At 47.0% G+C, this 25,469-nt stretch overlaps 1 protein-coding gene across 3 annotated transcripts in view; it reads right to left on the bottom strand.

The window, feature by feature from the left end:
• The window catches only part of AGAP1 (ArfGAP with GTPase domain, ankyrin repeat and PH domain 1), a gene marked incomplete at its 5' end in the record, with an annotated part of 347,082 nt that overhangs the window by 269,506 nt on the left and 52,107 nt on the right, over positions 1-25,469 (bottom strand). Inside the window, one exon of one of the 3 annotated variants that reach the window (XM_084288888.1) lies at positions 10,549-11,713. The exons of the other annotated variants lie outside the window; for them this stretch is intronic. Coding sequence (XP_084145014.1) covers positions 10,549-11,713 — 1,165 coding nt within the window. Of the gene's footprint in view, positions 1-10,548; positions 11,714-25,469 lie in introns of those variants that run through there. 3 annotated transcript variants of the gene reach the window in all.

Below are 25,469 nucleotides of genomic sequence, written 5' to 3' on the forward strand. Positions count from 1 at the left end.
CCTCAAAATCCTTTCCAGGAAGTGCATTTGCTGAGAAGCCACAGCAGGCTCTGGCTCTCCTCTGCACCCTGCACTGCTGACCTCTGAGCAGGGGGCTGCCTGGCAGCAGGAATTCCATGCGCATTCCTGGAGGATCCAGCCCGCAGGAATCAGACGGTGCCGTGCCAGCCGCACACCACACCTGGCTAGCTTCAGCCTTTGTTCCTCCACTGCTCAGTTCAGCTCTGTTTGGAAATAGTTTAAGAGGGAGAAGAAATTCAGCAGCACGCGACGTTTAAGCACAAGTGGTGATTCAGAGCTGAGAGGATGACAGAGCACAACACGGGATGCTCTTCCAGATGATTTCTAGCAAGTGTTTGTCCATTGTATCAGCGTTGTTTGCTGGAGGAAGATGGCAGAGCCACAAGCCTTAAGATGCCTGCAGTGCCCTGTGATAAGCCCCTGCTTACCAGTAAGCCTCCTCCCTGCTTCAGGTTAAAAATAGGCAAACACGAAGGGCTGGAGGTTAGCAGGAATCAGAAGGCACACGCAGGTGTCTGCTGCTGCAGAGCTCCCCCAGACCCCAGAGGCAGGGCAGCCGGACCAACTGGCAGGCTCAGCCACCAAACCCGGGCACAAAGCAAACCACCAACACCATCCTGCTTCTGTGCTTCCCACCCATTATGCTCACAACAGCAGGAGATAAGAAGGGAATAGGAAAAGGGAAGGATTCCTGCAACCAAGCTTTCAGCGCAACTCAATGCCACTGAGAAATTACCACCCCTACATCAGCACAGCAAGAGCCAGGCCTGCTCACACGTCTTTGTACACCACCAGGGCTCCACACGCAGATCCAATTATCTGATCTCAGCCTACTCTTTTTGGTAGAGCATCATTTGCAAATTTGGGGCCTGCAATCAAATTCCTAACAGCATTACCTTGAGTCACCCAGGAAGTTTCGCAGATATCTCAACTGGAAATCAAGAATCCCCTCTGAGAGCTTCGTGCCCTCACCCAGAGCCTGAAGCTTGTTCCTATGAGCTTCACTCCTCATTCACAGCAACATTTTGAGCTCAAATACCATCAGCTGCAGAAAGCGCTGGTTTTTCTTAACCTGAAAATATCTAGGGATTTCTGAGACATGTGATATGCTCAGACACTTAAGACTAAAAGTGAGTAATGAAGGTGTTTTGAAGGGGAGCTGCTTGCCTTCGCCACTTCACCCATGCCCAAGCACAACTTCCTCACCAGGTCCCAAATACAGCAAGGTATTACTGATGGCTGCTGAAACAGGGGTGTGAACGGCTGCCTGATTATCAGAAGCCCGTCCAATACAAGGTTGTAAATCAAGGGAACTTCACTGCGAACACGACAAAGCCAAACCATGTGCTCTCCTGAGGACAGCAGCTAGGCTCTCTTCATTAAAGCCAACCATTCATTGATAAATTTAACAAGGACATTTTGGGTACTAGGGAACTGGCAGCCAGCACTGGAGGCGTACTGAAGACAACACACCGAGCATCCTTTATGATCAAAAAAATGATTATTTCATGGAAGGCACTTCTGGAAGTAATCATGAAGCAGTAGTGTGAAAAAATCTCACTTGGTAACACACTCGGCTGAGTTACTTCAGCAGAAAAGGGCACTGCTTGGTGTCAGGCCAACCAAGTCCCACAAGGTGTGTCTTGAGCACTGGTACGCATCTGTATGGCAGCACTCGGCTCGTTTCTCACACGAGGAAACAAGAGGAGTCCCTCAGCACTCACTCGTAGCACCGAAGTGCCATCAGAAGGTGCAGAGGCGCCTTCCTGGCTACCTGGGATATGGGGCAGGCAAGGGGAGAGAACGGGGGAAGAGCAGAGCAGCTGTGTCCTCCCAGTGCCAGCGGCAGAGCCAGGCAACCTGAAGGCACTGCTGGCTACGCACTGACCTGCAGACCTACAGCAGGCCAACAGAAGCTTTCGAGTGCTTTTGACCCAGTATCTCCAGTGCCTGGGGAACTCCTCCTAAATAATTCAAGGCCTACCTTCGACTTCAGCCAAAGAGTTTTCTGCAGAGAGTATTCCCTGTGTACAAAGCATCAGCAGATGTTCAACAGCAGAGGTTCAGTTTTAAGGACGTGTACCAGTCACTTGAAGTTACAGAACTGACAGCACATTAGTACAACTTCTTAAACACAAGAAACACAAAGATTAAGGACGAGCAAAGCTTTAGGAACAGTTCAAGGAAGGTTACGTATGGAAGAAAACACTCGTACCTCTATTCACTTGATGTGGCACAACTGACACCTGCTCACCACGTGTTATGAAGCCACAAGGAGCTCGACAACCCAGAAAGCCAGTGGCCTGTGACAACGTACAGATGTGCCCACACAAGAAAGAAGGGGCACAGGAACACATCTCAGCAATTACAAGAGGAGCAGTGCAATACACGCAGCTTTCCAAACAGAGTCACATTGCGTATCAGTACACTGATAAAGGATTTGGGTGGATTCTGAAGCAGCAGTGACAGATGCCAGTTTGCCGAGTTTGAGCTAAGCAACTCAACCCCAACTTGTTGCTCTCCCTAAGAATAAAATCATCTTGAAAGTGACCTGTGGAAATTTACAGGGATTACAGTACCAAACCACAACACCCATTACATAATAGCAGTGACAAAAAAAGCAAATCATAAACAGCTAATGAATTACTTGACAACAAACTAAATCATACCTGTTTTAACGTAAGCGTAATTGCGTAGTTTACCTGAAAATTATTTCTATTCAGAAGGCTGAAGCAGAATGTTTTTTTCAATAGCAAAAGCATTCTGAGATTGTCATCGCCCAGCACCTGGAGTCACGGAAGTCTAAAGCCAGTTCCAGAAACAGGGAGGATGAATTGCTCTCCCTTCTCAGCACAATGACTGAAGCCAGACAGGTGGATTTGTCTCCCTGAAGCACTGCCACAAGATAGCAAGGCCTGGTTCCTTTTAGGTGACCAGTGAAAAGCAACACCCCCAGCTCCAAGGAATAAGGAATGAAGGTGGATGTCAGCATGGAAAATCATGGATTGGCTGGACAGGACTTACCTGCACTTATTTATTGTCTGCTTAAACAGTCCTTGGGGCTTCACACAGCACAGGAGGTTGACAACAGGGCTATCTATATAGAAAGGACCAGAAAGGCAACTAGAAGAAACACATGATCTAGACTTTAAATCTGGAAGTATACCAAATTCACAAAGATGTAGGGCTGCCAAAGAAGAGGGGATAAGAGGATACACAGACCAAAATGGATCCCAGTGGCAGCCAGTACAGATCTGCCACAGAGGACTGTGAGAAGCAACAGCCTGAGCGAGAAAAGCAGCAGCATGTTCCTGAGGATATCGCAGAACAGGTGGTTTTCAAGTCAAGTCAGGCTAGAAGGAAAAGCAGATTTCTCTCCAAGTCTTGCACACAATACCCTGAAAGTTGTGAAGAGCACTACAGATTTGAGCGTAACAGCTTCAATAATTACGACTACAGAAGAATTGAACCTTGGATGCTGCACGAGCACAAAGTGAGATTTTTCGCTGCAGAACTTGGAGATTGAGGCAGAAGAGCTGTTGCCTTGCCAACATAAATATTTCTGTATCACTGAACAGAGGAGCTTCTGAATTAGGATGTTGCATAAGGAACAGTTAGGTCAACATCACAGTTTCCCAGGCAGCCTGTCCGTGATACAAATGCAGTCACAGTCCTGGAAGAGCAGAAGATGGTTGGGGCAGTATGTAATTCTGACGCTCATCCCAAAGAAGGCTTCAGCTTTCAAGAACTGAAGGGAGAGCATCATCTTTGCAAATATGCTCCATAACAGCAGCACTAGAGGTGCTGGGGAGCCCTGTTCTTACAGCAACCAATCTGAGAAAAAGCGCCACTTCATAGTGACAGTAAGCACTAATGCAACTGCACTCCAAGACAAGGATGAAACAATATTTGGGTTTTCAGACCCCCAAAATGTATGCACCCATTAAAGGAAGCAGAGCAACCGAGAAAGGACTGCATGCAGCTTGCTAGAGGTGTTGCACATCCTTACAGCTACAACTGCACCGACTGCTTTAGCACCTGCTTTGCAAAACAGTGGTCCCTTGTGTCTTAATCACAGGCACTGCCATTAAGCCACTGCTCACATGGGAATATGCAGGGAAAAAAATCACACCATGGTACTACAGGATTTTCTCCTCAGAACACACGCACATGTATGTACACATTAAGCCCCACACAAGCCAAACAGTGGTTTTGGAAACTGTATTCTCTAGCAAACCAGCCAGAGAAGCCTACTGACAAATACATGCAGACAAATGAAGTAAATAAATAAATAAATACAACTTGGACATGCCAGGAGCTGGCAGCAGTCAGCACAATATTTTAGCTCCCCTTCACATCTGAGTTGCAAAGACTGGTGTTTAAAATGCTAACACCAGGAAAGGAACAACTACACAACTCTTTCCAACAATCTTTCAGATTACTTAAGCACCTGCAGGGTTGAAATCAACTTCACCAAGTCCAGATGCTGAGAGGATGCCTTTACCACTTCATCCAAAACCAAAACCTTGTTTGAGCAACTCGAACTGACAGACAAATTTTGACTTCACAAATTATTTAACTTGTTAGTTCCTTCTCTCTATAAGCTAGTGGAAAATAAGGTCACAGGTAAAAGGTCCCAGTTCATTTGCAAGTAACACCCCCCATGTTTGTTAGATACAACCCTGCATACGATCCAGGTGGAATACTTATAACCAGGAATCACACAGATAATGCACCTACCCCAGAAATGCCAATTACTGCAGCTGACATCAGGGCCAAACCCCACGGGAGAGTCCTCATAAAGACTTCTCTACACTGCCTTTGTGCTCTTAGACATTTACCCTGCACTTCAACTTCAGACAAGTGACCTTTGCAGCTTTGTCTGAGCAACCTCAAAGACCAGAAGTCAAGACAAGTAATACCCATGAAGACACCATTAAACTTAGGAGAAATCACTCATGAATATTCCTTCAAATTGGACTGATCAGGGCTAGCACAACTCGTAACCGGGGCCGAAATCAGCCCTCACACCCAGCACACTGCCCCAGGTCCCTGAGCAACCTCCATGGCTGACAGCTCTTGTTGCACAGCGAGCCAGCCGGAGCTACAAGCCAAGGCTCGCTTGCTTTCTGGTTCCACCGCACTGTAAAAACCTGGAGCTGTAAATGAAGATGAACCCCCAGCGAGAGCCTCGTGCAGGGGTGAGGTTACACGGGTTGCAGGAGGCACGCAGAGCCAGCCAGGGCTCAGCCCCACTTGCCTCCTCATCGCCTCGACAAATCACAAGGGCCACTGTTTAAGTTTTATTAATGTACTCTGAGGTTAACAGAAATTGTACGAAGCTGTAGCGTGCTGTGTGCTTATTGTTTTTATGCTATCTGTTGCCTGTTTTGTTGTAAGAAAACAGTTGGTGCTGTTTTGTCAATAACGCAGAAGTATGTCAAACACTGTCACTACAAACCAGCCTGGAACATGAAAACCATCAAATGCTCTGTTTCCAAAATTCCATCGAGATAAGAGCTTGATATTGCACGCTGTTCATGAACAGCATAGATTACCATTTCTCAAGTTCAATATACTGACATTTCTTTTTCCTCAGACATGAAAAAGCCCATTCTGTTTTTTTTGGCAGAAGCCGCCTTTTGCTGTGTGTTTACTGCAGTTGCCTAGGGGAAATCCTAACACCAATTATCAAAAGCAACACTATTACATTAACAGTCTGCATTAACAACAGCTTTTTTTTTTTTTTTTTTTTTTAACCCTGTGTGGCTCCAAGTGAACACGAACACACACGCATTTGAAATAGAGCTGCACTCACTCTCCACTTTCCAAGTATCTATTAAGATTATAACCATGCCAAACAAAACACTAGCTACACGCTCTTGCAGCACCCTATTTCACAAATCATTTGGCAACCTAATAGCTGTACTTCAGTAATCAGTATTAAATTGCTAATGGTCATCAGCACAGTAGTACCGAGACTAGCTCTGGCTGCAGAGCAGAGCCAAGCCATCACTCACAGCTCACGCGTCATTCCTCCGCGTTGACCTAAGAGGCTGAGATCTGAACACAACCCTAACGAGCTGAGGTTGTGTGCGCACAGCACAGTGCTTTCAAACTCTATTTTGCCAAGTGCAGCAGCTGAGATTTGGTTCAACATCTGGTACAAACGATTCCATCTTTCTTGTGCAACAGAACTGCTAAATCCAATAACAAACTGCTAATGGCCAAACAAGCAATGCTGAAGTTCTCCTCTGTAAGCAGTATCCACGACCAACTTCAACTTTCCTTGGGTCTCAGAAGAGCCCACGTGCTGTTCCACGGGCACAATCCACTTCTGAAAGATAAATACTTCTTTAGTTAACAGTTCTGGGTTAACCTCATCTTTCCTGTCACACTGAGCAGCAAACTCAGAACAAGTAATTAAGAGAAAGGTACAAGATGATCACACTTTGCATGCCCTTTTCTTTGTGCAAATTCTGTTTTAGTCACCTCCACATGAGCTTCATTACATCAACATAATGCACTTACCGACACTGGTAAACCAAGCGATAGGCAGATTTCTGGCAAAATACCTATATGCTAATGTAATTTATGGAGTTGCGTTATGAGGGAGGGGAGATAAATGCCTCTACAATGATTTTACATAAGTATTCAGTGATATATCACAAGAAAGTTATCCATTACTGTCATTAGGTGCGTAACTGCCAAGTTAATATAGAGCAACATGAAAATTCTACATTTCTTTTTAATTTTAACGGAGAGACCATGACTGCTAGCATCTGGCATACTCTTTAATATTGTGCAAGCATTAATCCATCTCATTCTTTAATTCAGCCAGTGACCTTAATACCACTTCAGTTCTTAATCATCTGGCTGTATCAGTGCAGCTGGCATTCATTTTGCTTGACACGGGACTGCCCAATAAATAATCATGAAAAACCCTCTTAGCCAATGCTCAACAATGCTTAGCCCAACTGCAATCCCTTTACCTACTGGATTTTCTTTTCACAGTGTCTAGACAACACTCGTTCACAGCAACCAAACCAGCCAGAAGACTGAGTCCATTACAGAGCCTTCCCAGCGCTGAAAGACCACAGACTTGTACCAGCACATCACCAAAACCTCCAAATCCAACATGGGACACCAAGAGGAGCCAGTTCCAGCACAGTGGCAGCACGTCGTCCAAATTCAAGTGATCCAAAGCTTAGCCTGCTCATCCACATGAGTCTACGCAGCATAACAGTGTAAAAACGTATCAGGGTAGCAAGCAAGAGACAACACAGAACTAGCAAGGATTCCCAGGTGAAGCTTTGCACAAAGACAGAACTCCCACAGATCACTTCAGCTTCCTTCTGCTTCCCACCACTATGAGCTGTGAAGAATTTGAGATGAAAGCTTAAATCTAACTCCTCTAAAATATCACCAAAAATCAAAAGAGCAGTTTATAATTTTATAAGCCACTTTTTTTTTTTCTTGAGTCTACAATCCTGATCCACAAATCTGCTTAATACATCCTCAAGAGGTGTTATTTGAAGTTGTCTGAAAACAAACACAACAAGAGAGGACCACACCAAGAGGAACCCTGCTGTTCTAAAGCAGCCACGGTGCCGTCCTGCTCCTCCAGAGCAGCACCGATAATTTCCCAGATTCTGAGAAGCAATCCTGAAAACTTCAAAGGGAAAACATGTTTAGATAAACAAAATTTCCTTTGACCAATTCCTCCAAGTAGTTTTAAGGGGGAGGTAAGGATGGAGTGAATATGTATTTCTTGATTCCGTCTACAGGTTGAATACCATGACAAAGACCACTAAAATAGGGACTGGTGAACTTCCAACAAAAACTAATTGATATTTTAGATGGAAAAAACATACCCTTCATTTTCCATTACCTTGGGCAGCATCTTTAACACCAGGTTCCTCAAGAAAGACCAACTCACACCTTCACAGCAGCTGGCATGCAGTGCTATCAGCAGCTGGTCGCAGTGCTCCTGCTAGGAGGAGGTGTTGGAACCACCTCTGCCAGCCGCCTGCTACCACCACCCAACACCATCAGCTTACGCTGAGCTTCAGACCAGCGATGCCATGGCAAGTGGGTTTGCAAGAATGCAAAGAAAACGCCCAGAGACAGTTTACTGACCACATCAAGAATAATCCCTTCCAAATCAACCTTCTCCCACATCACAGCACCAAGAAGCACGCGTAGGATTAATTATTCTTCCCTCTTGCTTTAAAAATTCCGGGACTTCAGCTTGTTCAGAATTGCGTTACATGACTACGATAATTAGAAACAGATTTGCAATGTACATCATACGGGCTGATACTGGGATATCTGGGTGATTATTTCAAGTTGAAAATGTCAAGGGCATGTTTTTAAACTCGTACTTTCCCTACAGACCTCAGGCAGGCATTGCACAGGAAGTACAAAGGACTTGCGCACAGCACCAAACATGTTAAATACCAATGTCACATGGGAAGCAAGTTTCAAGTAATGATTTATTTATTTATTACAACTGGTTACGCAGGCAAAAAAACATTTAAGGGTTTCTCCCATACCTCCATCATTACTCTAAAATCTAGGCACGGGATTATCAAGAGCATACCAATTTTATTTCACCTAAAAGAAGCCAAATTGTCAACACACGAGTCTTGGCTGAACAGCAGCTCATTCCAATCTTAAAATACTAAAATGCATTTGGCATGCTCATCATAACATGTCATGAAACTTTTCCTCTTAAGAAGCAAGAGGGGAAATTAAGGACAAAAATTTCTACTTAAGCTTTCTGGAAGGACACCAACAAGTGACAGCCGAAACTTCGCACAGAGGCTGTGCGTACGGTTTTGCCTTGAACGGCGGGATGGCTCGCTGCACTTCTGCAGAAGCCGCGCTTCTCTGGATAAAAGAAAAGGAGAAAGTGGCCAAAGATGCTGGGCTGGCAGAAGACCTGCTAATCTCTACCAGAAGCCTGCAACACAGCTACAAGTGCGTAACCGCACCACTGTCCCCAGGACACATGCTTTTTGGAAAACGAGACTGAAAGCTTCCTTGGGCCAGATAAACCTGATACCAGCACGTCCACACAAGCATCTCTGGAACATCTTCATGCTGCATATTGGTGGTTACTGATTAACTCAAGTCTTCAGCTTATCCCAGGCTGCAAAGGCTGTGCTCCACATATATACGGTCATATACCATTAAAACAGAGTAACAGCTTAAGCACATTGGCACAGGGCAGGCATAAATAGTCATATGAAGCAACTCTCTGTTGTGGTTACCTCAGGCTTTAACCAAGGTCAGACCACAATTTCCGCCAAGATTATTATAAACCCACATGAATGCCTCTACATCAATAAAATATTACAATCCGCAGTTACTAGCTCTACATATTCAGCTCTGCTCCTTGTACCTCAAACTCGGGGCGTTCTCTTAGCACAACTTCTGGCTGGGAGCTGCAGCAGGCTGGTGGTGCAGGGAAGCTCCCCTGCTACCGCTTCCTCACTACAAACCATCCTGGCTGCTTTCTGCAAAATCCACTGCTGGACCTGTGGTTCAAGGAAAGCTCAGGTATTTTTCATTGAGGACTTGGTTTTTACAACGGCAGCAACTTACAGATTAGCACTTAGTGCTCAACAGGTCAGCATAATTACGAGGCAAACGTTTGATCCCCAATACCTTATGGAGAAGCACAGCCAGGGAGAAAGCACATGCGCCATTCCTATGTCAAAGCCCGTAACCAGCATTTCTGGTTTGACACGTCCCAGCCAACACCACCACGAGCCTTTCAGATCCTCGCCGAGCACAGCTATTCAGCTCGACTTCCATCCTGCAGTGAAGTTCATTTTTGAGGTCCTCCTGCACCCTAAGGATTCGCAAATCCCGGAATTGCCAACCTGCTTCCACCCGCATTAGCAGCACCCAGCTACTGAAGGTTTGGATTACACGCACCATGTACGATTGTGCTGCATTGTGTTCTCAAAAATATCACTCAGCTGAAGCATTTTTGAGACAGAGGTAGTGTAGGACTTAATAATTTACAGAGTAATTGCCTACTCCTTCCAAGGCAAGCAGATGTTTCTGACCACTGTAACCCATCTTTGGGATTGCAGAAGGGGAACGGCCCGGCGCCGCACAGCACTGGGTCACCCAGTGACCTACATACAGCAGCACAGGAGCTCAGCTTCCCCTGCATAATTAAACAAGCCACGCTGGTCTCACCCAACTATCCTAGAAGGCACAGTGCATCAACCCAGAGTGCGTTTTCATTCACAAAGCACACCTAACTGGCCCTCCTTGCAATTACTGTGCTATGCACCTGAGCAGAAAACACTACCGAGTGCTTCAAATCATACAGCACTGCGTAAAACAGCGACTGTCAGCTCACGTACCTGCACTCCCAGCACGGCATTTCCCTCTCCTCACACATAAAGGCCCTTCTACATCCCCTACCACCAATTCAAAGCCCTGCAGCAAACGCTTCCACTCGCCTCCCCCACCGCCCAGCCTCCCAGATCAGGCAAGAACATGCACCTTTGTGGGGGGACCCATTGATGCTCTCGGAGCTGGACTCTATGTCGACGGTGGCTCTCCTGAGGCTGCTAAAATAAGCCCTGGACCTGGAGAAGCTGCTGCGTGGGGAGCGGCCGTGGGGACTGCCGAAGACGGTGGAGGTGCCATCCTTGCGGGCGAAGATACCACTGAAGAAGCGCAGCAGCCGGTGCTCGTGGGCTGCGGGGCTGCCGGTGGGGCCGTCCCGCCCCAGGCGCTCCGAGAGCCGCTGCAGGTCGCTGTTATCCAGCGTGCGGTTCTTGCTCTTGCTCCGCTCCCAGCGCTCCAGCTCGGAGAGCGGGTCGGCCTTGCTCAGCACCTCACCCACGTCCAGCGTGTTGCGCTTCTCGGCGGCGGGCGGCTCGGCGGGTGGCGAGCCCGCTGCTCCGGCCGCCTCGTTGGGCTGCGGCCCCGGTGGCGCGGGGAGGCATCCCGAGCTGCTGTGCCGCCGCACCCGGCTCAGCGCCCGTGCCCGCAGCAGCTCCGCGCCGCTCCAGTGCCTGAAGCTGAAGCTGCGCCGCAGCAGGCCTGGCTGCCGCCCGGGGCTGTGGCCCGGCTCCCCCAGCTGCACGGCCGCAGCCCAGCGGCGGGCCTGGAGCCCAGCATCCTCCGTGGGAGAAGCGGCCACCGGCTCCGTCGCGGCTCTGGCTTCCTCGTGGCTACAGGTGGCCGCCGACTCCGGGGTGAGGGTGGCATCCTCCAGGGAAGGGCTGCTCCTCGGTCCCGTGGAGGCTTGCTGCTGCGGCCACCCGAAGGTCAGCTCGGCGGGGAAGGGCTGCCCCGCTCTCCGCGGCACCTTGAGCCGGCCCAGCTCCAGCTGCCCGGTGCTGAGGGTCCTGAAGTTGCGGAAGCCGCAGGGGCTGGGCACTCGGTCCTGCTCCTCGCCCTCTTCTTCCTCACCCTCCTCCTCCTCCACCAGCAGCAGCCCGGCCCTGGTGAGGCTGGCGGAGCCGGGTGCATGGCCGCAGCCCCACCGCCCGTGCTTGGGCGGCTGGGGGCCGGGCTGCCCGCCACCCTCCGGCCCCAGCAGCTCCTTCTTCACCATGGTCACGGAGATGCGGTAGACGGTTTTCCTCTGGGGGGTCCCTCGCTGCATCCTGTCGGGGGAGGCGGCGGCGGGGGGCTCGCTGCTGTCCAGGAGGTACATGTCTGCCGCCCACCGCAGCCCTGAGCCGCTGCTGGCACCGCCAATCCCTTGGCAGAAGCGCCGACCGCTGGGGAGCGCGGATAACGCTAAGGATCGATTAAAAAAAAATTAAAAAAAAATAAAAATAAAAAATGAAAAGCAGCCCCCGAAGCCCGCCGTGCCCGGCTCCCTCCCGAGGCCGCGGTGCCGGGCCGGCCTCCGGGAGGCCCGGGGAGGCCTCGGAGAGCCCCGGGCAGGGACGGGACGGGACGGGGCAGGGCTGCGCAGCGCCGCCGCCTCCCCGCCGGGCGGTGCCGGGCTCGGCGCCCCTCGGCCGGCCCCGGCCCCGGCCCCAGCCCCGGCCCCGGCCCCGGCCCGGGAACCGCCGCTCCGGCGGCCGCTCAGCCCCGGCGGCCGGGCTGCGGCAAGAGGCGGGATGGACTCGGCGCGGAGCGGAGCGGGACGGAGGGAGGGAGGGAGGAAGGGAAGGAGAGAGGGCTTACAGGCTGGGAGCAGGCGAGGGAGGGCAGACTTCGCCCATAGAGCTCCCACTGGGGCGCAGAGCCCAACTGAGATGTGCCCCGGGATGCTGGGTGCAGAGGGGTGGGAGGGCAACACTGCCTTTCGGGAGATGGAGAGACAAATTCACACTGAATTGTTGTTTTTTAAACCTGAATAAAGCAGAATAAGCCACGTTACTGGGGGTTTCCGTGCTGTATGGTCTGCCCTACCACATCCCTTGCAATCACAGGTTTCAACAGAAGCTGCCTCTCCTACAAAGCGGGGCAGCAGGGTGATTCCTGCTCCTTCCACACCCAGCTCACCCGTCCTCAAGTGCTCCAGAGCAGTCACAATTAAGTCATCACTGAATCACAGAAAGGTCTGGGTTGGAAGGGACCCTAAGAGATGACCCCATTGCAGCCATCCTGGTTGGACACCTCCCACTAGACCAGGCTGCCCAACAACTCATAGTACTGAAAAAAGCATCACTCAGCCATGATGGTGGACAACAAAATTTAACACTGAGGGAAAAGGTTTAAAAGAATACGCACAGGTATTAGAAGAGTCGAGCTGTATAAGCTACCTTCAGCTGCTCTGCACAGTGCCTGTGTCACTACAATCACTCATTGTTAATCACTGCTAGCTGTGTTTCAAAGCAGTAAATGTAAAAACAAAGGAGAGCAGAGCAGTGTATCTCAAACAGAAGTGAACCCCAAAGCTAGCAAGGCAAGCCAGGATGGCTTCAAAATCAGCCAGAAGAAAGCAGAGAAGAGAAAACCTTCTTGGGCACTGCTCAGACAAGTACGGCAGTTCCAGGCTGCAGGAGGCAGGTGGCACAAGGGGATAAGGACAGGGCACCAGCACCATGTCCAGGTGGCACCACAGTACTTTCTCCTGCAGCTCCTCCCAACAAGTATGGATGCTGTTGGCTACAGCTAGCACACAACGCTGCTTTTTTGACTGCACCGGGGTCCTGCAAAGCACCTTTGAGAACAGCTCCTAGTAGGGACACAAATTTCTGGTTTAAGCCACTTCTCCAGATATGACAGGTGGTATTGTCTCTAACCCAGAATAATTAACATTTACTGTTCATCTATGCTCATAAGTTCACGTTGCGGAATAGACTTGCAAATGTATCTTTAGCAGGTAAAACCAGCTGCACTTAAGAGAAACAGCCTTAAAATCAACCTGAGCTCACACTCGCCCGGTCTGAACACAGCCTCCAAGCGCTTGCTCACACAGGACTGTAGCACATTTCCCATTTCTGACACGCAGAAGGCCATTCCCAACACACATTTCTAACCTGGGGGTGTGGGAGCAGAGCCTGCAACAAAGACTGGGCCTAATCAGAAACACACGAAAGCCGTATTCAAATAAAATCATGCTTTTTAGGAAACCCAATGGTAAAACCACAGCCCTTTAGCTACCCAGTGCAGCACGTAAGCCGAGCGTTGCGACCCGTGCGTCTCGGGGACAGCTCCACGCCACATCTTGCAGCACGCCAGTGGCTGGAAGCAGCTCCCTAGCGGAGCAGCAGTGGAGTGGAGCAAACCATTTGTCATCGCCACCGGCCCTGCATGGCGGAGCCCTTCGGGAGCCGCTCACAAGGGCCCAGCAGCCCGCGCCTTCCTCAGGCTCCCCTCTCCTCACCGCCCTCAGCCCGATGCCGGGGATGGGATGTGCAGGCTGCTGGCCATGCTGCTCGCTGGGTGTAGCAGCAGCTGGGGAGCTGGCTTTCCCCCCAGCATTAGCATCCATCCGCTGTCCTCTAGAGGCCGTGCTTCGGTCGGGATGCTATTATCCCCTGGATGGTGGGAATAGATCTTAATCGTCAGCTCGCCATGCTGTAACAACCCCTCCATGCCTAGTAAATCATACTCAAAGAGATTGCACCGCTATTCAAGCCACGACTCCTCATAAATTATTCACCGCCCCGCAACTGCCATCAGCCGGCTGCTAACGCGGCCACCTCCGCTGGTGCTCCAGAGACCCAGAGATCGCCACGGTGCTGCTCACCAGAGGAGGCTCCGTGCTCCATGCAGGCCCTCACATTGCCATGGAGGATGGTGCCCAGCCCAGCAGCCCACAGGGGTTTTAGTAGCAGTGGAGCATCCCCTCCTGCCCTGCTGCTGCCCCATCACATACCAAGCTCAGATCCTGTCCCGTAATAGGAGATGTCCCTCGGGCCCGGTGACCAGAGCAGCCAGAAGTGCCTGCAGCCAACCCAAACAAGTCACTTGGCTTCAAGCCTACTCCTTGTGTCCTGAAGGGCTCCCGGCAGCCAGCTCCCGGCACCTCTTCCCCAGCCAGCAGCTAGAAGTGGAGAGCACAAGGAGCACATGCTGTGAACCAGGGGCTTCCAAAAAGGAGCCACCAGCAGGGTGTGATGGCACAAGCATACACACCTCATTTATTCCTCCAAACTCCACCACCACTAACACCTACACTGCCTTCCACCACCTTCAAGACATGCTTCCAAAATGCCGTGCTCCCAAGTCTTGCTGTCTCTCCAAGACGTTTACACTGACAGCGATGCTGTGTAAGCCCCGTTCAACTTGCCCCTTAAAGGCCGTATTTGCCATTTTGCATACTACTGCCAAGGTCAAGTGTACCAATGTGGCCTTCACGGTCTTCATCTGTAACAAAATCAAACCCCAACACATCTCACAAAGCAATGTAACGCTTTCTGGATACATTGAGTATGATCTTTTTTCACGCAGGAAGCTCACTTATTTCCCAACAAGCAGGAGGAAGCCACGCTGCCGCTCACAATGTTCCTGAGTTCAGCTTCATGCCACTGCTGACCGAACCACCAGCACGCAGTGCTGAACACGAACTACAGCAAAGACAGCTGTGCTGGGAGGAGAGGCATTATGAAGGCAAATTTCCTGCTAGCAACAAACGCTTCTGACTTGATAAAGCAAATAATTCTTGAATCGTTAGAAGTGATGTAGGAAAGGCTTCACATTTACTCTTTTCCCAACAATTCTGGGCAAAAGGACTCTTGAGTAATTCTTCAATTCCTTATTCTTTACAGGAACCTCAGTCTGCCAGGAGATTCAACTCAACCACCATTCAAATGTAAAAGCCCCAACAAGGAGAAGGTATGGGGCTCATAGGTCAGTAGCACCTGCTCATTAGAATTTCAGTCCTGAAAACAAGGAGGCAGGTTAGCCTGGTGGACTGAAAGCTCTCAGAGCGCACAACCCTCATGATGCCATTTTGGTTATATGCCCATGCTTCACTTTGTTTTTGATGACTTCCAGTCGTTCCAATCTTGGCTGCTCTAAGACGAACGGCCCTATTTTCTTGTTTTTGTACAAGGCAGATTAAACTCTAGATGCATGGTATTATTTCAAGTAGGTGCTCCTTTAACAGATTTGTTGTGGAAGATGAAATTAGGTCAGCTGAACAATTCTTACAGTAATTCAGATGTGATTTCTCTTTCCTCTTCTAGAAACAGTGCTCTATCCGCTGTTTGTCATTACAGATCAGTGTTCAATGAGGAAACGAGGGAAGGCATCTGGATGAGAACAACATTCTGCTGGAGGGTACCAGCAGTACAGAGACCAAACCCAAGGTCTCTGTCAAGCCACGGGGTTATTGCATTAAACCACTGATCTGTGTTCTTCTGTCACTATGCACTTGTCCATTAAAGTAGGCCCAAATCCACTGTAGGCAATTCTTCGCTAAGACAAAGAACAGTGACATCTCACAACACCACAGAGGAGTTACCAGCGAGAAGTCAGCACTTGCTATCAATAACAGTCTTACCATCAGCACAATAAAATTACATTCACGTCCTGAAAATACTGGATGCCGAGCAGGAAAGGGAAAAAGGGTGATGGGGTGTGCAACAGAAACGCAAGACAACTATTTGCCTTTGTTACCAGGACCAGAATAAAATGGTTGCATTTCCAGGACAGGAGAAGTGAGCAGCAGCCCATTCCAAGCACAGATCACGTCACGCTTTCTGACAGAAGAGTTACAGCCTTCTGCTGCTACAGAACTTAATGAAACAGCAGAGCTGACAAACGAAAAAGAACACCAATTAGACTTTTACATTCATTAATGCTTTAAGCTAAGATGCTGCAAACATGCAGTTCCCCTGTAGCACACTACGCACTCGGTACCCATCCTTCCAGTTATACCATTAATCTTCAGAGCCAGATCTGCCAAGTGAAGGTGACAATTAAGTTTTATCATTTTATCATCCCCCAAGGCCCTCGGTATGGAATAGCCAATATTAAAGCCCATCCCCATTTTGTACTCAGCTGGTACCAAGGCAGCATTCTGGTAAAGTGCAAATACATTTGTCAGCGATCTCCATTAGAGGCTGTAGATGACCCAGGCTACCTGCACAAAACCAAATTACCAAAGCACTTCGTATTCAAACATTCAGTGTTAAAACTGGGGTAGCAGGCAGTAATGTTATGTGTCTTTGTGATCATCCTACTGGACTCATCAGAGCTGCTCAAGTTCTCGCTGCCCCTGCAGAGCTAACACTGAGTTACCTGCAGTTCAGTCTGCTCTCCTGGGGAGGCAACAAGAGTCACTGCTCTTCTCAACCCTGCAGTCAACCCTCAGGTGATTCCAAAACTTGGCTTCACTTGGAAGAGCAAAAAGGGTTAATCTAAGCTGATGACATACCTATCTGGAAGGATAACCTTAGAAATATGAATTCTAGAATTTTAAATTTGCTTCCAGGTATGCTGCCAATGTAACCTACGTATATACGATATGCTAACTGCCCACTATCCATTTTGTCTATCAAGACAGATGACCACCAGTGACACTTGGTGAGGCAGGAGCTCACAGAACGACAAGCAGGTGCAGCTTGTAAGAATTGTCCCATTCACCTGGGTGCCTTCCAGCTACTGGCAGGCAAAGATCGCAGAGCTTCCTCCAAGAAGCAAGGCAGCTCACCTTCCTACACACCCAGCGGTCCCTCATCAGGCTGTTAGCAAAGTTCATGTACAGTATCACCTCAAAATCCCATTTAAATGCACCATTCTTGAATTTCTTCAATGCAAAAGCCATGCCCATCTCAATACAAAAAAAATGAAGTTTGAGAAAAACCTTTTACCTTCTTTTTTTTTTTTTTTTTTTTTTGATATTATTCATTTTTGAGAGTTAAGTGCTTTCCAACTTACTCATTTCCCTTAATCCCCCGGTCATGCACCATAAAGTATTCTGACAGGCAGCATCAACACACAGCTCCAATTCCTCAAACTCAGGCTTGCAACTTTTGCTTATTACATTGGGTATTTCAATAGCTCATGAAATGGGAAAATTTTCAGATATCTGCTAGCTATCAAGTGATACTCATTTTTAGGCAGGCCACTTTTCTCCTCAAATCATTTACACCTTGATAGACTGCATTGCAGGGAGAAAAAACCATCAGAACTTAAACTACTTTTGCCTGGAGTTTCCTATAACAAGTACTGGAAGCATGTGAATTTTTCCTTAATGGCACAAGCCAATTGAGCTCTTAAAGTCAAGTTACTATCTGCATGAAGTCTATGGCACTTCTGAAGTGCCATAAATTCAGAGGCTTAATTTTTTATGAAAGTGTGCTAACTCCAAAAGCACAAACATAAAAATATCAGTGTAGAAAGAGGGATGTTACAACACCTGCTACTGACACAGCCCAGTACTAACTGAGCGGTGCTAGTAGTAACTCTGCTCCTTATTAGTGAGCAGAATCTTGCTGTTGTAACCAGGTACACAACGTATCTCAGCCAAACTCAATGCCACAATACGTAGCATGTTTGACCCCAGACTCCTGAGCTGTTTCTGATTCAAACTACAGTCTTCTCCAGAACAATACAGAAATAGCTCTATATACTGTATAGATAATTTTGTCTTATCCACATCTGCGTGCTAAGCCTACGACGTGGTATGGAATTACACCAGCATGCCTTCTGATTCAATACAAAAGCAGATGGATGGGAAGGGCTTAGACCCCTAACCCCCCAGTCGCTGTATTTCAATAAGCCACCTGTGTATTACAGAAGGCTTGCATCAAAAGCCTGCTTAATGCCATTCTGCAACTGAACAAATCGTGACATCTGTAAAAGCTTTTAACATTTGCTGAAACTGTTTAAAGCTTCTGTTTTCAAAAATGTAGTTCTATGATAAAGAAGGTAAATGTGTAACCAACTCAAGTAGCAGTGTTTTCAAGCCATCCAAAAGCTAACAAGCCAAGGTTTTGTAACTACAAAGATCAGGGTTTGGGTAGGCGCTGAAAGCTACTGACTAACCCAAGGGGCAATGAGGTACCTAAAGCAGAATGGGAAAACTGAGCATGCAAAAATCAGCCAACCTAAACAGGTTCAATTCCTACGCAACTTGCTCAAGCCTTTATTTACCCAGCAGCTATACCCGAACACCTACCGCTGTCTTCACACCTCTGCCATGTTTGCAACACCAGCCTGGGTCTGCCCTTCATGCATTATTTTGAAGGACAATTCCCCCCAAACCCAGCCAGCAGTTAGATAACTGCTGCTTGTTGACAAGCCAGCTAATCGCAGGCTGGAGCTGACTAGTCAAAACTACGGCAGGACATGGGAAGTTTAAAGCAGGACAGACAGACAGACAGCCATGCTTCAGAGCCTGCTGGTGAGCTCCTGCTTGCGTGGATCTGCCTAGTTGTACTCCAAGCATCTCAGAGAGGACACACGGTGCTCCACTGAGATGCAGAATTTTCCATAACCTTTGGAGCGTGCCTCCTGCTGAGATGCTGTAGTGTGGTACCTGAGCACAGACAGTTGGCAAATCCTCATTACTCCAAGGGTGTAACAGTGCAAGAAAGCACTCCAGGGAACTAAATGGGCTCAACCGTTTCCTTCCCGCTTTGCAGGGTTGTTAACAGGTGAGAGGCAGCAGGGGCCAGACCTGACACAAAGAGGCACTACTAGGGGAAAAAAGGAAGAAAAATAACCACTGAAATGGTGTTGATGCACAAGTTTACATCAGCTGGAAGATGCTGTTGAAGAGCAGCAGTCCACTACTTTCAACAGATTTCTGTATGTTCAGTCGGTCTCTGTGTAATGGACACTACTGAGACACAAAGCTTAAGGACAGTATTTTCCATTTAAGAAAGATATTTTGCAGTAAAAGATCAGTATTTCTCTCAATGAAGTAAGGTGGTGCACCAGCTCCCCCTTAGAGATTAGCACCATTCCACATATTAGGCCATGTTGCTGCTAAGAGCCGTTAAGATGGACATTGCCCATTATCCAAATATCTACCAAGTGTTTGAACACAAAGGATTCATCTTCTGTGATTTCAGAAGATCTGCCTGAAACAGAAGCCCTTAACCCCAGCGCCAGGTAGAAACGCAGCCCTAGCTATGAGCGTAGCTCTGAAGGGATGAGCTCGTTCCCAAGGCCTCTCACCCTACACAAGGACCACAACAACCGGTCACGGTCCCCTCGTCCTCCATGCCTCTGTTCCTGCTCTCCACCATTAGTGAAATAGTTTCCATGCCATTTCATCAACAGGATAAGAAAATTAACATAATTTTCGTACATACAAAAAAAAGGGGATGGGGGGTTGGAAAATTCACTTCCTCACTTTTGCTGTTTTAGCTCCCAAGCTAAGCAAGGCCAGCTGCTCAGGAAATACCATTGTAATGAACACATTATTGAACATGGAAGAATCAATCGAGATTCCTGTCAAAACTTTCACATGCTGCAAACAGGCCAGAAATCAAATGGCTCTTCCAAAACAATTCTCAGCCATGTTAAACAACATCATCTTTCACGAGTCAGGCACATCATTAATTTTTTTTTCTTTTAGATCACATGCAAAAGAAGTGAATTACAGTAATTTCAATAGGCAGATGTGAGCTACTCTTCATTGCTAACACCTCTGCTTTTTGATATTGCATTTGCTCCAAACCAACCAAGGAAATAACTGTAGATAGAAATTAATTCCTTTCACATAGGAAAGCTTATTCATTTTGTGACTGCTTTCATCTTATATTCTGTAGTGATAAATTTGTTGACAACATACCAAGTATGAACCATTTTAAAGGATAGCTTAATCCTATCTCATTATGAATACGTTGGAGGTTTCTTATTCAGTTCACAGTAATGAAGAACCCTATGATACCAGGATTCGTACAGCTGCTAGAGACTACCTACTACAACTGTAATTTGGGAAAGTTCAACAGCTTTACTCCTTTTAATCTTCAAGTTTTGTAATTTAATGTAATTAATACTTTCACCAGTCCTAAGAAGAATAAAGAAAGTACAGAAGAATAAAGGTACATCTTATAAGCACCTTTAGCTATCTAATTTCAAGGTACAGAGAAGAGAAGTTGTCTTGGAGGTGCACGCTGAAATCACAAGGCACAGGAATGGCGCAGCTGGTGCCAAGTGAAATACTGACTAGGAACAAGGGGAAAAAATACAAAGAGAGAAAAGAAACAAGACACTTCCCCGTTAAGTTCCCCATTAAGGTGGCCACAGACTGCTGCGAGAAGCTGTGAAGCCTCCCCGCACGAAGGTGGCCCTGCTTCTCAGGGGGTGAGCACAAAGCTCCAGAGGTCACTCATGATTTCCCCCATTTTGTGATCAAATTAACAAATTTCACACATCCTACGTTCAGACCCCAACACATCAGACTGGCTTGCTTATGGTTTTGCTTATGATTTTCATAATGACATGCCACTTAGAGGTGAACACCTCCAGGAAGTCTGTTCTCTTGCAAGAGCAAGAGGTGGAATCTACCTGCCTATACAGCTCCTTTTCTAAGTACATCTTTGGGATTGTTATTAATTCCATGGGATTGTTATTAATTCCACAAAAGGAGTACCCGCCATCCTCTATGAAGTCCTACAGTCCAGATCTTGCAACACAAACAAGTATATTACGCAACTGAACTTCTTTTAGGTTACATATTCCTCCATTACCATTCTGAAACAACAGATTTGCTGAGTTTTCCAGTTTTCACCCAGCTGTGTTGACCACATTGCAGGATCATCTTATGGGTGTTAGTACCGCAATGTTTTATTTTACAGTAACTGAAGTTTTTAATGTATTCAGCATCTCCTGTGGGGTTAGTTACTCTACTGTACCTACCAAAAGTACCACCTCCTTCAAGGACTATACATCTCCATGGGGAAAATAATGATCAACTTTTTGCATCATGAGAAGATATCAACCCAAAGGGTACAGTTTATTTAACAGAAAAGTAGGCTCAACTAGCCACCTTCTTAACCCCCCACCTAGCACCAAGAAGGAAGTTCTATACAAAAATAAACCACTGAGCCTTTTCTGCCCTCTTCTCCTCCATTGCTCCCCAAAACCTTCTGCTTAGTGTTTTTGACGAGCTGTCACAGTGACATCACATTAATACAGGCGTACCCAGCCCTTAAACTCCACTCCACGCTGATACCTCATTCATTTGCTCCTGAGACATTAAGCTCAACTAAATCCACAGTAGCATCTGAGTTAAGCCAGGGCTTTTTCTCTTTCGTGGAGTGTATTTAGAAGCACATATCCATTTTGTCATCAAAGAAGCTTAATGAACGAACAGGTACTTTAAGAGCAGCTTATAAAAGGATGATCCCTAAACAAAGGAAGATGTCTGAATCCCTTGAAACACAGTAAAAGCACAGCCTTTCACATCAACTACTAAAAAGGCTCGTGAGCAGCAGAATATCTGACACACCTGCACTAGGAAGTCCAATAATTCTGTCAACACTGGCACAGCTTGAGGAAGCTGAGCAAATATTGTGTTATTATTGGTGCTGTCATGTTTAGGAATCCAGTGTGAATTCCACATGAGATCCAGAACAGTGCACTAGTGGCAGGAACACTGCTGAGACACTGGCTTGCACACACTCACCAACAAATCACCTTACACACAGAACTTTTGTAAGGTCCAAAAGCCACCCTGGGCTCAGACAAGCACACATGCCAAGACCATTCATTAAACGCCACTTAAACAAAAAGAATCTTTAGTAGTTGTGACCAGATAGGATATGACAACTCAAAGTTATTTTATTTAAAGGTCTTCAAGGTCCTAAGTGGTATGGATAACTCAAGTGTTACTCAAAGAAATTCCCATTTCTAACACAGTGCAACAGAGGGTATCTTCAGTCAGGGAAGCTTCACCTTTGTCTACAACTGTTTATCAGCTGTACCACCGGGAAAGACTTAAAGATGGCATGGACAGTTCTGCAGCATCACCTTTGAATACATATTTCAGCACAAACTTCATCAGCTATGTGTTTCCAGACTCGATTCAGGACAGAGATCAGGACTCTGTGCTGCCAGCTAACATGCTGAATACACTTGACAATGACCAGGCCTGCTCAGGCCACGTTTCGGCCAGGTTCTGTTCCACAACAGTTCTGTTACTGCAAGCAAAACATGCGTAGACACAAAAGTCAATCCATTACTTAATTCTCTTTATGCTATCTCAAGTTTTCAGATTCATCCAGCAAGGTCCAGCCTCCAGGAAGAGTTCAAGTCTGCAACGTGCTCCTCATCAGCTCATGGACAACAGGCCCCAGCTCTGCGTTTGGAGCTTCTGCAAGACACGTTTCACCTCCTTCCCAGCACTCATCTTCTGTCATCGTCACTGCTCCACCAGCACACTGAGAACTTGTAATGGAACTACTTATTTTGGTTGCTGCAGGGTGTTTTTTTTTTATTATATTATTATTTCTCTATAGAAAAAGAATACTTTGAACACCATTTTTTCAGCTTAGAAATCCTCAACTCATTATTTTTATGAAAAGTCCATTTGATTTACTAAATCTGTAGTTGTGCCACATCAACCAAAATACAGCTGGAACAGTACTGACACTACTGCCAGTAGCTCTGGATGCAGGCCAGGGAGAACGTGAAGCAGATAACACAAAGCCACTCGTGAACAAACAGTGCCATCTCCACTCTTTGTCTCCTTGTCTTTAAAGTACCGTTTTCAGGCTTACTTTCTTCATCACAACACACCATCTGTTATTCCAAGGGGGCACTTGTCCTAAATGAATCTTTGAAAGTTGCAGGGACACTAGTTTAAACAAGGAAACAGCTTGTACTGAGACAGGTTCTAGCTGTCGAGGACATGACCTTAAAGAGGATGGAAGCTCATTTTAGCCAAGAATTTCTTTTTCCAGGCTGCTAGAGCGGTCTGCGCTTCAGTACATTTTCTATATCTGTTCTGTGAAAACTCTGTAGAAGCTTCACATATGTTTCTAGCCAACAAGGTCAAGAACAGTTGGGCGCAGCTTGAAATGAAGGGCCAGCAGTGCACAGACACCCGAACTTCCCTTGCCTGACAGCAGTTCAGGCCAGCACCTTCTCCATGACCCTCAGAGCAAACTGAGAAAACTCAGCCCTTTGACACCTACCACACAATGCAGAGCAGCAAGTAAACAAACCGATGCTGCAACAAAGACAACACTAAGAAACCGTCCTATGCACTAAAACATGCATAAACCTAGAAATGTAATGGGACATTTCAGCACCTTGCACTCCCAGCTTGTCACAGACAGCATCGCCAGCTGAAACCAGATCCCAGAATTCAAAAGCAAAACTCCTTGGTTTTGAAGAAATAAAATACAAGTCGAATAATTTTGCAGTTAAACTGCAGCTGAAAACAGGAAATACAGCAAGAACACAAGTCCAATGCTGGAACAAGTCAGAGGAGAGCCCTTTAGTCCTTAAACAAAGTTACTACTAAATACACTGCTGCTCTTACCATCACCAGTGCTTTTAGCTCAGTGAGAGCATTTTCCAGTGGTTCAGATTACTTCACAGAAATTAACTTTTGCCTTAGAAGCTCTCAAGCTCTGACCTCCATGTGGGTCAAGGTTTGTGAACCAAAATCCTGAAGATCCTGAGAAGCACAAGGAAACAAACAACAGTTTGAAGCTGAAGACTAACAGGCTGCTTTAAACTTAAGGTCAGTCATAACAGCTGAAAGCTGAAAAGCTAAATGCATTTGCCTTCCTGAGTGGAGAGAACATGGTATATCAGAACTTCATTCTGAAACTCAAATCCTGTCCACCTGGAGTAACAGCAAGTGGCTGTATTTTTCCTTCCCTTATCATTGGGAAAGGATTTTCAGGTGTCCACCCACTCCCACCTTCTACTACAGCTTTGACACCCAAGTTCGAGTTTACTCTTGGTGCTTTTAAAGCCAAATACTGACAACTAACCAAGCAACCGAGGCAAAGGCAGTGTTCAGAACCTCTGCCTCTTCATCAGCTCATCACAAAGCCTTCACAAGCTCCACTTCCACCAACAAAAAGAATTCCCTGCACCAAAATCAACATCACAACACCAACACAGGTGGACAATTTACATGCACTCCACCCCTCATCCCTTTACCACCTTATAACAAATTGCTCACAACTCCCTTCCAGGGGACAGCAGGCTGCTGCTGCCTTCATCGTCCTTTAGTGTCAGCGCCTACAGCTCAGCCCCAGGTAGCTGATGCATGACTGGGTGATGATCTGGGCCAGCTGCAACCTACAGGGGTTCCACTCCACTTCAAATCCAAGTCTCCCTAAATATTCCTGTTTATGCAGGGGAAGCAGAGCAATGGTACAGAAAGACGACCTCCTGAGGCTTCTTCTAACCTGAGATTTCCCATGATGCTATGACAGACAGGTGAAGGTTTGAAAACTGGTCAAATACAGTTTTGCTAATTTAGGTTCTGTTTCACCAAAACAATCTGAATATTTACATAGTGGAAGGAAAACTCCCTCATACCTGCCCCCTTCCTAATTTTCTGAATTCATCTGCTGGAGGGGGAAAAATAAAATATCACCCACTCAGCAGATGCTTTCAAAGCATATGCAAACCCCGAAGGATCACCTCACAGAATTCAGAGTCCATGCTGCCTGTATACATTTGGTCATCTTAACCTGGCAAAGGGAATATCTACTACACATCCACATTTCCTAGCATGCTGAGAAATTACTTCTGCTTCTAACTTTGCTCCCTTGTTTCACCCACTTCACACCTGAAGACAAAACACATTTTGTGTTTTCCCCCTCCAGTTGGTCTGCAGTGAAAGATTCTTAGACAAAAGCTATTTGAAAGCGTTTTCTCCCCTGCTTTCTGGATCCTGATGTTAAATCCCAGTAGTTTGAACAGAAGTACATTGCCTCTGAAGGCAGAGAAGCTGAACACGTGCTATTGCACTACAAAGCATCTCTCAACTAAGTTTACCAACACCAGGACAGTACCCACTAAGTACTAGCAGAATTTGGAAGAAAGTCTATCAGAGCAGAAGGAATAAACCGTTATTG

This window comes from Netta rufina (assembly GCF_964035555.1).
Source record: "Netta rufina genome assembly, chromosome: 6".
Classification (NCBI taxonomy): Eukaryota; Metazoa; Chordata; class Aves; order Anseriformes; family Anatidae; genus Netta; species Netta rufina.